The sequence below is a fragment of the Camelina sativa genome, chromosome 20, assembly GCF_030686135.1.
Source record: "Camelina sativa cultivar CO46 ecotype springtype chromosome 20, ASM3068613v1".
NCBI lineage: Eukaryota > Viridiplantae > Streptophyta > Magnoliopsida > Brassicales > Brassicaceae > Camelina > Camelina sativa.
The window spans coordinates 30101279-30117471 of NC_141899.1; the positions used below are offsets into that span (position 1 = coordinate 30101279).

The 16193-nt window shown below is 34.7% G+C and overlaps 2 protein-coding genes across 3 annotated transcripts; both read right to left on the minus strand.

Moving 5' to 3' along the window:
• Positions 1 to 1327: 1327 nt before the first annotated feature.
• On the minus strand, positions 1328 to 3496 carry LOC147919627 (12S seed storage protein CRA1-like). 2 transcript variants are annotated; one of them, XM_087505097.1, is made up of 5 exons: positions 3289 to 3496; positions 2983 to 3198; positions 2559 to 2845; positions 2036 to 2467; positions 1328 to 1878 (listed from the first exon to the last, which is right to left on the minus strand). In XM_087505097.1, the coding sequence occupies exons 3-5, from the start codon at positions 2832 to 2834 to the stop codon at positions 1474 to 1476; spliced, it is 1113 nt and encodes a 370-aa protein (XP_087361223.1). In that variant the 5' UTR covers positions 2835 to 2845; positions 2983 to 3198; positions 3289 to 3496; the 3' UTR covers positions 1328 to 1473. The 2 variants fall into 2 exon arrangements, with proteins under 2 accessions (XP_087361223.1, XP_087361222.1); XM_087505096.1 differs by having other exon boundaries at positions 2983 to 3466.
• Positions 3497 to 8017: 4521 nt separating this feature from the next.
• LOC147919628 (uncharacterized) lies at positions 8018 to 16165 on the minus strand. Its single transcript, XM_087504029.1, has 5 exons — positions 15997 to 16165; positions 9525 to 9601; positions 9277 to 9424; positions 8489 to 8914; positions 8018 to 8415 (listed from the first exon to the last, which is right to left on the minus strand). The coding sequence occupies exons 1-5, from the start codon at positions 16163 to 16165 to the stop codon at positions 8018 to 8020; spliced, it is 1218 nt and encodes a 405-aa protein (XP_087360155.1).
• Between the last annotated feature and the right edge of the window lie 28 nt (positions 16166 to 16193).

Genomic DNA, 16193 nt, shown 5'->3' on the forward strand with positions numbered 1-16193 from the left:
TTTTTTTTTTTTTGGTTTTTCAAATGTTTTTATTTTGTATAAATTTTAAAACCATTGAAATTTGGTTTTGGTTTGACACAATTTTGTTTGATTTTAGTTTAATAAGTAACTTTGACATCTACATAAATAATAAGTTATTAAATGATATAATTATTATGAAGAAGAGTATATCAAACTTGCTTATCGTACATATAATTAAAAATCTAAAAATTTATTTGGTTGCGGTTTTTTATTACTTAGCAAGCAACCCTCTTCAATTACATCTTCTCTTTGCTTCTAAATGACTAGCCAAATTCTCTGTCTTGGGACAGTTATATTTGGTGATAGCAAATATGAGATTTACAATGTTTCAAGCATTTTGGTAGCATTTTGGTACAAAGCTTCAATAATTATCATCAGCATTTAACAGTTTATGCTTTACAGATTAATTTATACTTTTACAAGCGATGAATTAAGGATCAAGTTGGTTGCCAGAAAAAAAAAACTGTGGATCAAAGTGGGCCAAAGTTTGACCATTTTGATATGTAGGATAACTTGTTTTTTTTTTTTTTTTTTCTATTTGCAATTGTTCCATCCATATGTATAGTGTAATTCACGTCCAGAAATTGCTCTACTTTTTTTTGTTTGGCAAAATAAATTGCTATATCTCAAACACACTTAACTATGAATACTTCTAAAGATATTTAGCCAAAAATATAAGTGTTCTTTAGACCATCTCCATTGGTTATTTTGTTGTGAGTGTTATTTAATTAAGTATTTTTAGATTGTTCAAAAGTGTCCAAAGTGAATAAAAATGTCTTCAAGTAGACATTTAAGACATATTTTTTGGTACTCTACAATTAAATAATATTAAAATTAATTATAGAAAATTCTGTATATACTCATCAAATATAACTGATAGAGGTGCTGTTAGTGATATAGATAGTTAAATCAGTTTTTTTTTTAAAAAAGAATTATATATACAACTATATTTCCTAAAATCGAAGTTTTCCAGAAGCCACAATAGATCTGACCCTGGGACCGAGCTAGTGTCCCACAATCAACTTATTGTACCCACACAAATCACAATCTCCCGTTACGAACAACATCTTTTACCTCTACATTTCAAATTACATCGTACATAAACCGTATACTATTACGTTGAACACCTCCATACATATCTTACATTTGATTTTTGATTTTGATTTTACTTTTCACAAGATCGTAATTTAACAGACACGTACTCGAACTGGAGAAAATGTTAAGTTTCCAAGACTTCAATCAATTACGGGTAACATGTAAACTATGAAGGTTATAAAAAATTAAACAGTGGTAAAATAGAAGACAATTGAGAAAGACAAAAAGAGATTTTATTCAGAAACGTAAAAAACCTCAACAAAACCAGTTACATTTTGGTACATTATTACTATTACTACTATTTAACTTCCTTTTACAGTATAGGCTCACTATTAAACACACCGCAGATTTAAGCTCCTAAGCTGTAGCCACCCTTGGCCTTCCGTAGCTAGCTGGGCCACTGCTGTGTGTCAAAGTGGTTTCGAGTGTGTTGAACTTAACCCTCTTTGCCTCTTCGTGTGAGATTTGGAATCCATTGGTTATGACCGCCAATGGTAAACCTCTCAACACTGAGGTTCGTCCCGCAAGAGTGTTGATTTGTGCGTTTGCGTTTGTTTTGAACTCGACCCACCGGAACTGGTCGCTTGTTGCGCGTTTCACCACGGAGAAACCCTGAGGTACGACAATAAGCTGTCCTTGAGAGACTTGTCCGTCGAACACTCTGTCACCGTTGTCGTTTACGATCTGTACTTGGGCTTCCCCGTCTGTAACGTAAAGAACCGAGTTGGCGTTTGCGTTCCACTGTGGAAGCACCATTGCGTTCTACACCCACACACGTTTCAAGAGTCATGTTTAAATGTAGAAATGGACATATTATAGCGAACCGAATCAAAATGTCCACCCTCATTCATATGCATGCAAAAGTTACTTTGGCTTTAGCTTAGTTAGATAATAATATATATAACATTTTTTAACTTACTTGACGGATAGATCCACGGAGGGCTGAGAGACGGATGAAGCGAAGGATGGGGAGATCGTAACTGTTTAGAGTGCTGATGTAGCCGAGCTGTGGCTTGTACACGTCAGCACGAGAAGGGTCATCGAGGTTATCAACGGACCTGGCACTGCATATGGTCTCCTCTAAACCGTTACCTACTCTTTCTTCTTCCTCCTCCTGAGGTCTCTGGCCCCTCAAAGGTGGCCTAATGACACCGAATGGACCTTGTACTCGGACAATGTTTCCACGGTTGTCATCTTGGTTCTGAAGTTGTTGCGCTGTCTGAAGATCGATCTTCAAAGCTTGAGCAATAACCTCGGGTCCGAACCCACTGAAAATGTTCTTTTGTGGCTGTTGCCTTCGTCCTTGTAGCCATTCTTGGCCTTGTGGGTTGTTTCCAGCTAAGTAAAATGGCTTCATAACACACACCAAAAAAAACCACATCACTTTCTGTTATTTTGTGACTAGATAATGATATTTTTTTGAGGTTTTGGTTTATATGTACCCTTGGGTTGCGGTCGAGCTGGTTCTGATGACTGGCTAGATCAAAGACGCTGACGATGACAAGTGGTTGCTGTCCGTCGTTGTAGAACCACTGTGCTACGCCGGGTGTTGTGGCAATGGTGTCACCGCTCCTTATGTGCTCCACTTTCTGGTGCATGTCATGGAACCTTTGGCTTTGACCTTCTTCACCCTGACCCTCGAACTGTCTGCCTTGGCGTGGTTGGAACACTGATGAGTCTTGGAATGTCTCGGCGCATCCCGGGATCACTTTTCCCATAAGACCTCTTCCTATATATAGTGTATCAAATAATTTACATAGATTTAGTTAAAAGTTATCCTAGAGAATATTATATTAGGCATGTGCTTGAGAATAATTTACATAGAGTCACAAATTCGAATCTCGAAATAGAAAGAATTGTACGTACCTTGAGCCACGAAGGAGAGCTTTGCGGTGTTAACGAAAGAGGGCAAGTAGAGACCCTTAGACTCGATGATATAACGTGCGAAGGAGACGCCTGAGCATTGGAGCTGTGGAGCGTGGTGGTCCCACACCTCGATGCGACCAGCCTCACTCTTCAGTACGTGTGATGGCTCGAGGGCATTGAGCTGGTCGAGCTGGCACTCGTTTGGAAACTGCTGAGCTGTGTAGCCATGGAAAAATATCAGAAGTGTTAAGGAGAAAGAAAGAAGAGAAGAGACTCGATCCATTTTGTGTTATTTTTCTTACTTACTTTTTGTGGTTTCTCACTTGTGTTATGTGAAGCTTGCTATTTATAGGATATTTTATTTAAATTTTGGTTATTAAAAGTTGTTGAGAATAAATTTATTAAGAATTGAACCAGGTTTGTAGAATCGACTATGTACATTAGTTTTACACTTCACTTAAAACGCTACTTATATGTCTTCATCGGAAAATAAATTTTGGATTCACGCTGTAATAAAGAAACCGTATCAATGAACGGAGTTGACACATTTCAATTTGCATGGCTTATTCTTGTGCATGTTTCTTACACATCATCTTTGAGATAGGCACATGCATTAGCAACAGGACAAATCTTTTATGTATTTATTTGTATACAATTTATATATATATATAACAAAAAAAAAAAAAAAAAAAAAAAAAAACAAATTAAGATTATATGCAACAAGATAAAGAGATGGCTCAATCATCTACCAAACCTCTCTCTTTCTTCTCTCTCTAATATTTTTCAGAGAGAGAGGCTCTTATCTTTGATCACCGTCCGACATGTTTTGTCGGTTTTTATGTCCGGATGAAGTCCGGTATCGCTGTAAACATGGCTTTCCGTTGCCGTGTTCTCGTGATTCCATCTAGCTGTTCTACCCTCGCCGTCCGACATGTTTTATCGGTTTTTGTGTTCGGATGAAGTCTGGTATCACCGTAAACATGGTTTTTCCGTTGCCGTGTTCTACCCTCGCTGTCCGGTTTATCCGCCTCCTTTCCAGCATCGACTGGCTTCTACAGCAGTCTTGGCTGGTTTTCTGTTTTGTGCCGGTGTTTGATCCGGTTTTCGTTGCTTTTTCTGTTTTCCTTTTAATAATTCTCATTGGGAGGTGTTGGTGATACCAGTGAAAGCAATCTTGCTTTCTAAAGCTTTTTATTCGACCTACTCTCTTTTGAGCTTCGATTTGAAGGAATAATTACAGAGATTTGAGTTTTAAGTTGAAGAAAAGAAGTTGATTCCGTCGCTTATTAACATTGCCTTAAGCCGTTAATGTTTTACTTGGAGCCTCGGTTGCTTTTTACCGGTGAAAAAACAGAAGAATCTTTGTTTGATAGTATTATCAACGGTGGTTCTTTCACCGGAATCGGTGCTTGGAAATCGAAGGATGAAGTCGGTTCGCTTTAGACTACTCATCTGACACGTGTATTGGTCTTTCTCCAATCGTAGACACGTGGTTTGAGATCGAGACAAAATCTAATTTCTTCTTCTGTAGGAAACCTCTGTTGGTCTATTTGGACCTGAACCTTTTCTGTAGTCTTGCATTTTGAAAGGGCTTTCTTTGGCCCATGTATGCCTTGATATGTTTAATACAATATATTCCTCTTGAGAAAAAAAAAAAAACAAAAAAAAACTAAACCATTTTTTGTAGATGTCATCTTTGCGGATGGATACGCTATTTGTCAACAAAATTATAATATTTTTTTTTTGTTATTGATAAGCTATATATCAGTTGATTAGATCGTAATATAATGGGATCATGGTCACATTCGAACTGAGAAAATGATGAGTTTCGAAAGACTTTGGCCAATTATGTACATGCTAAAGATAAAATGTTTGTAACGAAAAACAAAATTGTTTTACAAAGGTTTTACTGTAATTATAAGACGTGGCGACAGAAAACAGATGAGATCATACGTGGGAGATGTGGCGGACGCGACGAACATGTTCCGACGAGTGTACGGCTGCATGCTGTTTATCCCCCACCATTAGAAAAAATATTGTTCAAGCTCAGCCAGGTCTTCGTGTTTTTTGGGTCTGCTCCATAATAATTAGGGTCAATTTGCCTAATAACCAAATTCAATTATGTGAAATGATTTTAGTGCAGTGGTCAATGGTAAGTCCTTAATGCACAATACACCATCACATCAGAGATCGAGTCCCGCTTATTACGAATGTAAGGATTTGGCTAATGCACCAGCCTGCTGTGATTCAATGGTTGAAAATTAAAACCAAATTCAATTATTGAATTAAAAATATAGCATGTTATTTGAAAAAATTAGAAAAATAAAATTAAAAGTAGAAAAAATTACCTTGTTTGATGATGGTGGTTGGTGATAGTGATAGCCGGCGGCTGACGACCAGAAAAGATGGCCGGAAATGGCCGGAGATAATCGAAGGTGGTGGCTGCCAGAGTTGATGGTCATCGGAGTTGGTAGGAGGTGGTGATCGCAAGAGTTGGCCGGTAATGATGGTATTGATAGAGGGTGGTGACAAAGGTTAGATTTATAATTATTATATAATATATAATATATATTGTATGCGGTTAGAATAGTTAGTAGTTAAATTATAAAGTTTTTTTGTTATTCACTGCATTCCTTTAATAATTAACTAGGAAGGTATCAACGCGTAAGCGCGGTAATAAGATCTTAAGAAAAATGGTTTTGATACTTTAGTATATGCTGTTTTTTCTTATTTAATATGTAATAATTAATATTTTAAAATATGGTGTTTTATCTTTTAAAAAAAGTTTATAATGTTTTATTTGATTGTCAAGAACTTTTTGTATTTGCACATAAACAAAAGGGTTTACTTTCTAAAGATCCAAAATATTCTCAATGTAAAATATTAGTTAAGTCTTATAAATAAACAATTAAACTGTAGTAAATAGATATTAAGATTCAATAAGTAAATTCAAAATTTTCTTAAGCATAAGCAAATTCCAAAAGATCAATATTATAATGTGTTATCTCAGTTACAAAATAAAGATGAGCGTAATCCATATTTGGATTTCAAGTAGCGGTTAGTACAAACATTTAGAATTTTTAGACATTCAAATATATATAAAAAAAAGATTTTCAAGGCTCCATTGTTTACATCTGAGTTCCTGAGCTTTCACCTTGATGCTCCATCACATGATTTATGTAATAACGCCCTGTGAATTCAGACATGTAAATATATAAAGTGTAATAAACAATTTTACTTTAACATCATAGACAACTTGATTTTTATGTACATAATAACATCTTACATAGCTTTGTGATGCTCCAGTCCTTTGAACTCTAGTTTTATAAAGATCTTCGAAGAGGCCAATGTGTTTTAATACATGGTGCACCTATAGACATCTACAATTTGAAGTGAATATAATGATTACCTTTTGATGATTATATCAAAACTATTTTATGTTACATATCTTCATATTCTCCGATCTTCATAAACCGCATTACACAAAACACATGTTCTGATTTATATATGAGATGGCAACCATTTGATTCCCATGAATACATGAATTGAGAAGCGTAATTGTCTTTGGCACGACACTTCAAAGTTTCATTCCTACACGTTTAACAAATTTTAAAAATCTTAACAGAGAGCACTTGAAAATGTAAGTGTCTTAAAGATAGAGTAAATGTCCTTTACCTGCCATTTAACAGCGTGATGACAACTTCATTACTATTATTGGCACTCTCATGTCTTCATTTGTCTTCCACATCTATTATACACTCACAAACATCTAATTCGAGAAGAAGACATAATTTAGCTTTCCAAAGTGTTGCATATCTATTTTTGGTAAAAGTTTAATTTGTACTTTCATATGGAAGGGACCAATACAGAAAGTTACAAAATACCTAAAAAGATTAAAGATTTCTGAACACAAAGATACAATTAACTATATTTACGGATTGTACCATAACAATATAAATTTATTAAAGAAACACTTACCGAAAGAGATGGGATGATTCATTCTTCAACGATATATATCATCTAAATCCTCAAACCAAAAGTAAGTATTTGGACTCAATGGTTGGAGCAGCTTCATCGTTGTATCATCCGTAAATTTTATTTGATAAGGATGATGAGTATTCCTCTCCTTCAGGGTTGGATTGATAACTTTGAAACTTCTAATATCATACTACTCACCATTGTCGATATATTTTCGGAGTTTAGCGAGTGTATTTGGTAGAAAAGCAGCTTCGATTGTGTCACCCTTCACAATTATATACAATTGTGTAAGAAGCCTTATATATAATTAAGAACTGTTGAATTTTGAAATTTAAGTAAAACATCTTGTTCAATTAACGACACTAACCTTTTCATCCACAAGTAGCAGAACTTGTTTCGTGAAGAACTCGTTGATTCTCCAAGAATATAAGACTTTGGCGTGGATATACCAATTAGTTCTTCCGGGACGAAGTTCAGCAATATAATCAAATCTCATGACTTTTTCAAATTAGGTTTTTTCTTGTTTCTTCTCTATTATCGAAAAAGAAAAAGGGAATTGAGATTTGTAAGAATACAAAGAGTCACAATTAAACGTTCTGTCTTAATCGTTTTAGTGTCTCAGATTTGATATGACTATTAAATTGTTAAATATTATTTAAATAAATACAATTTTAATATAAGGTTTGTCACCCTTGCATGTCCAACATAAAATTTGTGCTAACATATTGAAGATGTTTTCACGTTTTCATTTTTTAAAACTTAAGATTTAGATTTTGATATGAAAAAGATAATATTATTAAGGAAAAAAACTCTGAGAATCGGATAACAAATGTATGAGATGAAACATTATAGTAGATATTAGATGCTTAAAAGAAAATTATATATTTTCAGATATTTCTTTGAAAACCACATTAAGGGTTTTGTTTTGACATTTTCCTTCTTCATCTGTAATCAAAATCTTTAATCTTTTTCTGCTTGTCACTCTAGAGAATGCAACGTATAGTTGTCCATGTGTAAATACAGGCTTGGATAGAAACAATCCAACATGTTCCAACGTCTAACCTTGGCTTTTGTTTATAGTGATCACAAATGCAAGAGCAACGGGAAACTGACGACGCCTCATACGAAAGGGAAACTTTGCATCCGGTGGAGTCACAAACATCCTAGGGATAAGAACTTTATCATTAACGTTTTTTTTATCTGTTACAATCCTTACTTCAATAACATGATTAGCCATTTGAGTGACAATCAGTCTCGTACCATTGCATAAACCTCCCTTAGGATCAATATTCCTAAGCAACATGATAGGTGCTCCCGTTATCAACGTCAGATCATGGTTAGGTAATCCAGAAACGTGAATACTGTTTAAGAATTCCTGAGTGTAGATCATATTGTCGTAAGCACTTGTATCGGAAGTCTCAATACTATCTGAACTCAAATATTGTCTCTCTTCTCCTGGATATAATTAAACCAAAATAAGAAAACGTTTATATTGAATTTTGTATACAAAAATGAACTCTTAATATACCTGGAAGTTGTGAGAGCATATATTGATTTATCTTATCAACGTCATCATTTCTTGGACTCAGAATAGCTCTTTTGCAAAAGATTTTTGCATCGGTCCTTCTTGCAAACGAATTACCATAGATCTCTTTAACAATTGCTTTTACAGGATCGTCACATCCCATAATTAATAAATCCGCGGGTATTTCAATTTCGACCTCTCCATTGTTAGGCTCGTTGATTTTGCCATCCCCAATATCGAGTAGCCATTTTGAAAATGTAGAGAGAGCATCCGCATCTTGACTATTATCTGCCCTACAAAGTCTCATGTTTTGTGTAAGCTGAAGTACTCTACAACTATCCCAAAGAAACAATGAGTTTATAGAGGCTAAATCTGTCCCAACTCTACCAACCTCTGGCACAACCGGTAGAATCTGTCTAAAATCACCCCCTAAAACAAAAACATTACCTCAAAAACTCGATCACATTTCATAATATCTCGCATACTCCTATCCAACGTTTCGAAACAAAATATATTCATCATTGGAGCCTCATCCAATATAATGAGCTTTGCTTCTTTAATTAACTAGGTGAGATGGGATTGACCATCTATTGAACACGTTGTATATTCGTCCAGATTGATGGGTATACTAAATCTAGAATGAGCTGTCCGACCACCTTCTATAAGTAAAGCAGGTATACCACTTGATGCAACATTAAGAACAATATCATCCATAGATCAAATATCATCGCCAAGAATACTCCACAAGAATGTTTTTCCAGTACCACCAAATCCATGAACAAAAAACATACCTCCCTTGTTTTGATACACAACATCAATTATTTCTAGGTAGACATTTTTTTGCTCATCGGTTGACATACTTAAGAACCTATCGAAATCCTTTTTGGTCATCACGGTTATAGTTTCTCTCATCTCTGAGAAGCATATTCTCATTATTATCTATCAAAGAATCGTCTGATTTAGGCATATTCACAATAGTTGACCGATTGGTTGAACCAAGTTGGAGAGATTTTTCTTCCAATAAACACAAGATTCTAACCCGGAGTTTCCATTCGTATTTTGAAGGATTTAAACGTGAAACATGATCAGTTGGAGAATACATGACCATAATATAACCTGCACTAAACAAATCCAGTAATTATAATCAAAATTAGACTGTCAAACATATAAAAGCATTGAATGAAGAGAAACTTTTAAGAACCTTAGAATATATTCGAGAGTTGGGTATTAATCATATACTATAACCGACGTCTATATATATAACCTTAGAGATTGCTATATATTCCTAAATTTATAAAATTAATTAATAATATAAAATTTATGTATTTATAATAATAGATATGTGTAAATATATAACATATATATCTCTTATATATGTTAACTTACTTATTTAAACAATACTTATTTACATCTTAATCGTATCGATTATGTAAAATTCTGATAAATATCTTTTTATTTTATTTAAAAGATAACCAAAATATATTCATTTTCATCTTTATCACTTAAAGTTCATAATAAATATACTCATGAAGATAATCATCCTTTTAACTAATTATATATATATATATATATATATATATATATATATTAATTGAGATATGTTATTTTTTCTTTCAAACAATAATTATTTCCATCTTTATTATTTCAAATTTGTAAATTTTTAATAAATCGTAAGTTTTATCTTTGGCGAGTATGATTTTTACAAATAAAGGTAATATAATAAAACGTTCTTACATATTTGTCATTTTAAATTTAGGAAATTACATAAGTTTGAAGATATACACTATTATTCTATCATTCATTTATGTATAATTTATAAATCTATTATAAAATAAATTAAATTTTTTCAGAAACGTTTACGAATAAATATTTTCACAAACTCAATATTTATTAAAAATGACGATTCTATTATAAAAAAAAAGTCATAAAAAGTGTAATATTTTTAAAGATCAAAGATCAATTTATTAATAATTAGATTATTATTATATTTAAATAAAGAAAAAATAAATTAAAGGAACAAATGTTATAGGAATATTATAGGGTGAAAAAAATGTCTTTTCTTTGATCTTGGCTTCCATATCATCACTTCATGATACCAAACAGATGGAATTGGAATTTCAGCATAAGTGATTTTTTTGGCTTTAGGAGCTTGTGTATTGAATATAATCCAATCCGAAAATTTAGTTCTTGTAGTCGTCGAAGGAATCATAACATCATCCTCAAGACCATCGTCATTATAGTATTCTTTAGGTAAAACATGGAATTATTCTCTATTCCCAATAATTATATAACATGATTATTTAAATAATCTGAATGAAATTAAACAATTTCCACATACCCAAAAATATGCATGGCTATTAACGATCATAATTTTCCTGCAAATATGGCAATCTAAGTAAAATCAAATTATGAAAAAGAAATTATAATGATTAGAAATAATTTAACACGTTGATCATTCCAAATTTCCAATTATATAAAATAATACATGATACTAATTAGTAATTAGAAACAAATTTGTCGATCGATTCATCTGGTCCATGATACCTACGTCAAATAGCTATTATCTATTATATTAACAGGAAAATAAAAGAATAATAAGATCCATATGCAATATCTCTCTTTAAAAAGATGGAAGATAATTATAAGAATATATAATAAATAATCGATTAAAGAAAATTTCTATTTTATAAAATGTTAATATAAATTTGAGAACATAATAAAAGAATTAAATTTAAAACCTCAACCAAAAAAGCACAATATTATACATTTTCTGAAAGATAAACCAACAACAACTAAAGCGTTATAATTTGTGGATCTTGCTTTCCAAGAAAGCACTATATGAACAGGAAAATAAATAGGATCAGTCGATGAATCATAAAAAACAGCAAGATCGGAATAGAAATATAAATTTGAGAACATGATGAAAGAATTATAGAAATTGATAAAACTATAAATTCAAGAGAAGAGAGTTTTTTTTTCTTTCTTTGTTGAGTTATGGTGAAAGCAAACTATAGCATTGTATTTATAGTTGTAAATGACCTATTTTTTTAGGGTTTCTAGTAAGGAGGTGTATTGTTATCGGGTTTTTTTTTCCTGCAGAAGCCATTAATATTTAGATTAACATCGATCTATCTATAAACAATCTAAGCCCATTAATTATCTCAAATCTGTAGAATTTGTAGTATAAAACAGAACTATAGTTGTAAAAAGGGTGTTTTCCAGAAAATATAGGGATTAATTTAGCAAATTCTAGTTTTGCAAATAACTTTTTGTGTAATTAGATTATTCTGTCGATTTTTCTATTTGTTTTTAATGCAAAAATAGGTAAATTTACATCTAGGGGCAAAATATTTCAACGTCAGAGACACTTTCATTAATGACAAAATAGTAATCCGTGCCTGAGAATGAACATGTGATGTTTTCACTTGTGCTTTAATATAATAGATCACACAAGTATACCGCTGATCTTCATATTTGGTCCCACAAATAAAGTGTATTTTGTTATATACTTTCAATTTAGATTTCTAGTAAAATAAAGATGCATAAAAAAGGTTTTTTCGGTTAAATATATTTTTATATTTATTCAAGAAAAAAAATAGTAACAGTATTAAATTTATAATCGTAGATTCTAATTAAACTAATAAAATTGGTCCCATGGTAACAAAATTTTTACAACATGGAAACAAAATCAGAAATTTGATTTCAGTCAATAGACTCAATTCTTCGTAAGCAATGAAACAAATGGTGTCTAAAGAAGTGATTAAAAAAATTAGTAATTACCTACTAACTACAAAACAAATATTTGATGATTAAAAATTAATTATATTTTTATTAAAAGCATTTTATTTTAATCAACTTTAAATCATATGATCGCCAACTTAATTTGAGAAATGTGAATCACGTAATGCAGCATCAGTTTTTTGGAAAAGAGGTCTTCTTGATGGTAACATGTGTATAATAAATAAACTAATTGATATTTAGTTTACGTTGTTAAACACATACCAAAAAGAAAATCCCAATTTCGAATCTTCTTAATTGTTTGAACTTTGAAGCAAGAAAAAATCATAACTAATTCATAAATAAATTATATATATAGGGTTTTGTGAAAAAAATATCTCAAAGTAATTTTTTTTGCAAGTTGACCTATGAATCGACCCGACTTTTGAAAAAAAAAATAATAATAATAATAATAATAAATAAATAAATAAATAAACTACAATTGGTGGTCTCATACCCACTAGCCACCTAACCACAATCACAATCAACAGCAGAAATAACCACACCAATATCCAATAAATATCCAATAATAATCTAATAATTATAACATAACAATATCCAACCAACAAGAATCACATAACCAACAACCTAGCAATACTTCTAATGACCCAACTCTAGGAACCTAGCAATGCCAGACAACATCCAATCGAGTCCCTAGAACATCCTCCTCTTCATTGATTCCACGATCACACTTTGCCTTTACCTGCACCACAAACACAAATTGAGATGCATGAGTATTTTATAAACACCCAATGAGGCAATCCTCCCATCTACTGGGCTATACACACAAGCAACAGTAATTCTAATGTTCCAAACAATCAACAAACAAAGCATACAAACCAGGAAAACAAACATCAACTCGCTGGAAGGGAGGTGTCGACCGACACCAGCCAAGTGTCGACCCTACACTGGCTCATGGTGTCGACCGACACTACCCCACAGTGTCGATCGATGCTGCTTCACTAGTGTCGACGGAAACCAATTGGTGTCGATCGACACTCCCTCTGCAACCGCGAAGCTGAGAGTCAAATCTCGCTTCCAAACTTCACCAAATCGTCCAATACTCGAGACCCAAGCCTTATACATCCGTAGGAACCTGTAGCAATCAATCCCAACAAGAAAAACACACAAACACAGCAACAAACAAGCAAGAACAAGGAATCACATGCTTAGATTAGCCATGGTCATGCACTCACCTCACTGCAGGAAGAATCTGACAAACAATGACGAATCCCACACTCCCAGCAACCTTCTAGCTTCTTCCTAGCTTCAAATCTCCCAAGAAAAGCCAACCAATCACCCAGAAATCACCAAAAAGCTCAAGAACACACTTTCTCTTTGTTTTCTCTCAAAGCGGCGTGAGACAAAAACATAACACGACCTTAGGTCGATTTCTCCCTTTTATATCTCGGTTCAATGGTTTCCTTAAACCAAACCGGTCCAAATCGATAATTAAATCGAACTGGTCGAACCAGAAAACAATGGTGTCGACTGACACCCCCTTGGCGTCGATCGACACCCTCCCCCAAAACGCACAGTTTTGGTTTGCGGGTATTATAATTCTCCCCCACCAACATAGATTCATCCTCGAATCTCGAACAACCATCAGCCAAGGACTCTCGTGCAACCGTCTCCACGGCCTGCACTCCTCCGACCGATCTACGGAAAGTCATGCTCCAGGCATTATTTGCTCTCGACTTTTGGACTTTCTTTTACCCATAGGTCTAAACCTTGAGTTTTTACTGGCTCCTCGTCAGACCTAAGTCTGCATGCCATAATGTTGGCTCCTCATCGGGCCTAATCCTGCATGTCAATATATATAAGGAAGTCCAATATTTGTCTCTCGGTTGCCACCCTACAGCGCACCCCCGGATCGTCATCTGAAGTCGATATACCAACCATAATCCCAAGCCACAAAGTCTCAGAATATGGTAGTACTAGGAGAACCAAAGTCCCCCAAGAGTCGCGAGCAAAAAATTCTGAACACGTCTGAGTCCTATCCCTATCCAAGTTTCCTTCCCGTGGCTCGCGTAAAAAACCACAATGTCCTACCAACCACATATCCCCTCACTGGAATACCTCATGACCACACAATGATCATATACATGCCACAAGGGCCGCCACGAAGGCCAAACAAATGTCCTAAACAGGACCGCCACCAAAGCCAAATAAATGTCCTCAACAGGACCGCCACAAAGGCTAAACAAATGTCCTAAACAAGACTGCCACCAAGGCCAAACAAATTTCCTAAACAGGACCGCCACCAAGGCCACTCGTCCCGAAGGACCGTCACAAAGACCATTTGTCCCGAAGGACCGTCACGAAGACCACACTAGCTAAACAGCCCACCACAAAGGCCACATATCTGGCTAAACAGCCTGCCACAAAGGCCACACAACTAGCTAAACAGCCCGCCACAAAGGTCAAACATCTGGCTAAACAGCCCGCCACAAAGGCCACACAACTGGCTAAACAGCCCGCCACAAAGGCCACACAATGTCTCAAAAGACTGCCACATACGGGCACAATGACTCAAAAGTCCACCACTAAGGCTACACAAGCCCCTCCAAGGCTCTCCACCACTAAAATGGACAAATTCTAACTCACATAAAACTTTCCATTTTTAGCACTTTCCACTTTTGGAAACTTCTATTTCCGGAAACTTTCCTCCAAAACCCCGCTTCACGGAAATTTCGTACCCCGAACACCACCTCATCTTGTTACTTAGTCGCACAACCAACCACCCCAAGCGACCAAGTAAACAAGAGAGATGGGCTGGAATACTCCATTCCCGCTCAAGCCACGGATTACAGATGGGACCAGGCTAGACAAGCTCAAGTCGCGGCTTGCTTCTCATACCACTTCTTAAACCTTGCTTTCATCCTCGCCTCAGGCTCCCAAGTCTGCTCCTCCACACCATCACACCCTCTTGGTGTCGATCGACACCCTCCCCCAAAACACACAGTTTTGGTTTGCGGGTGTTACAACCCTCCAAATCAAATAAGTGCAAGTCAATACCATAATCTTAAAAGTCACCCGCAATGTAACCCTCAGACGTGTATATCTTTAACAAACCGTATAAGTCTGTATATATATCCTCAAAACTACGTCGTTTCGAGTTTTTTTGACACAAAAAAATGCAAAAAAGAAGATTCGAACCAAAGATTTCTAGAACAAATCAAAAAACAAATAACCCACTGCGCCACGGGAGATTTTGTAAATTACACAAATCATTAGATATGTATCACTTCGTTGTCGTTGTCTCCTTCACTTTCTCTGCAACTCTTCTGCTTCCACTCTCTTCTGCCGGCAACAAAGTTGCTTCTAACTCCAATTCAGATCCAATCGTATGGGTTTATATATTTAACAAACCGTATAAGTCTGTATATATATCCTCAAAACTACGTCGTTTCAATTTTTTTTTACACAAAAAAAAATGTAAAAAAGAAGATTCGAACCAAAGACTTCTAGAACAAAAAAAAAAAAATAACCAACTGCGCCACAGGAGATTTTGTAAATTACACAAATAGTTAGATATGTATCACTTCGTTGTCGTTGTCTCCTTCACTTTCTCTGCAACTCCTCTACTTCCACTCTCTTCCGCCAGCAACGAAGTTGCTTCTAACTCCGATTCAGATCCAGTTGTATGGGTTTAGTATGTCTTTATCATCAATGAAAATAGTACACTGAAGACACAACTTGAATTAGGCCATTGATCTTCAACAGGAGATTACATTTTCCTTCAACCACCATTCTCCTGTTGTTGCCGAGTTTAATGTTTTTACGGAACGTATTGTCAAACTCTGTGAACCACGCCTTGGTACCACACATGTGATTGCTGCAACCAGAGTCAAGAAACAACACATGCTTGTCCTCTGCTTTGTTCAGCTCAATGTATGCCATCAGCAACACAGCTTATTCTAGCTCAGTG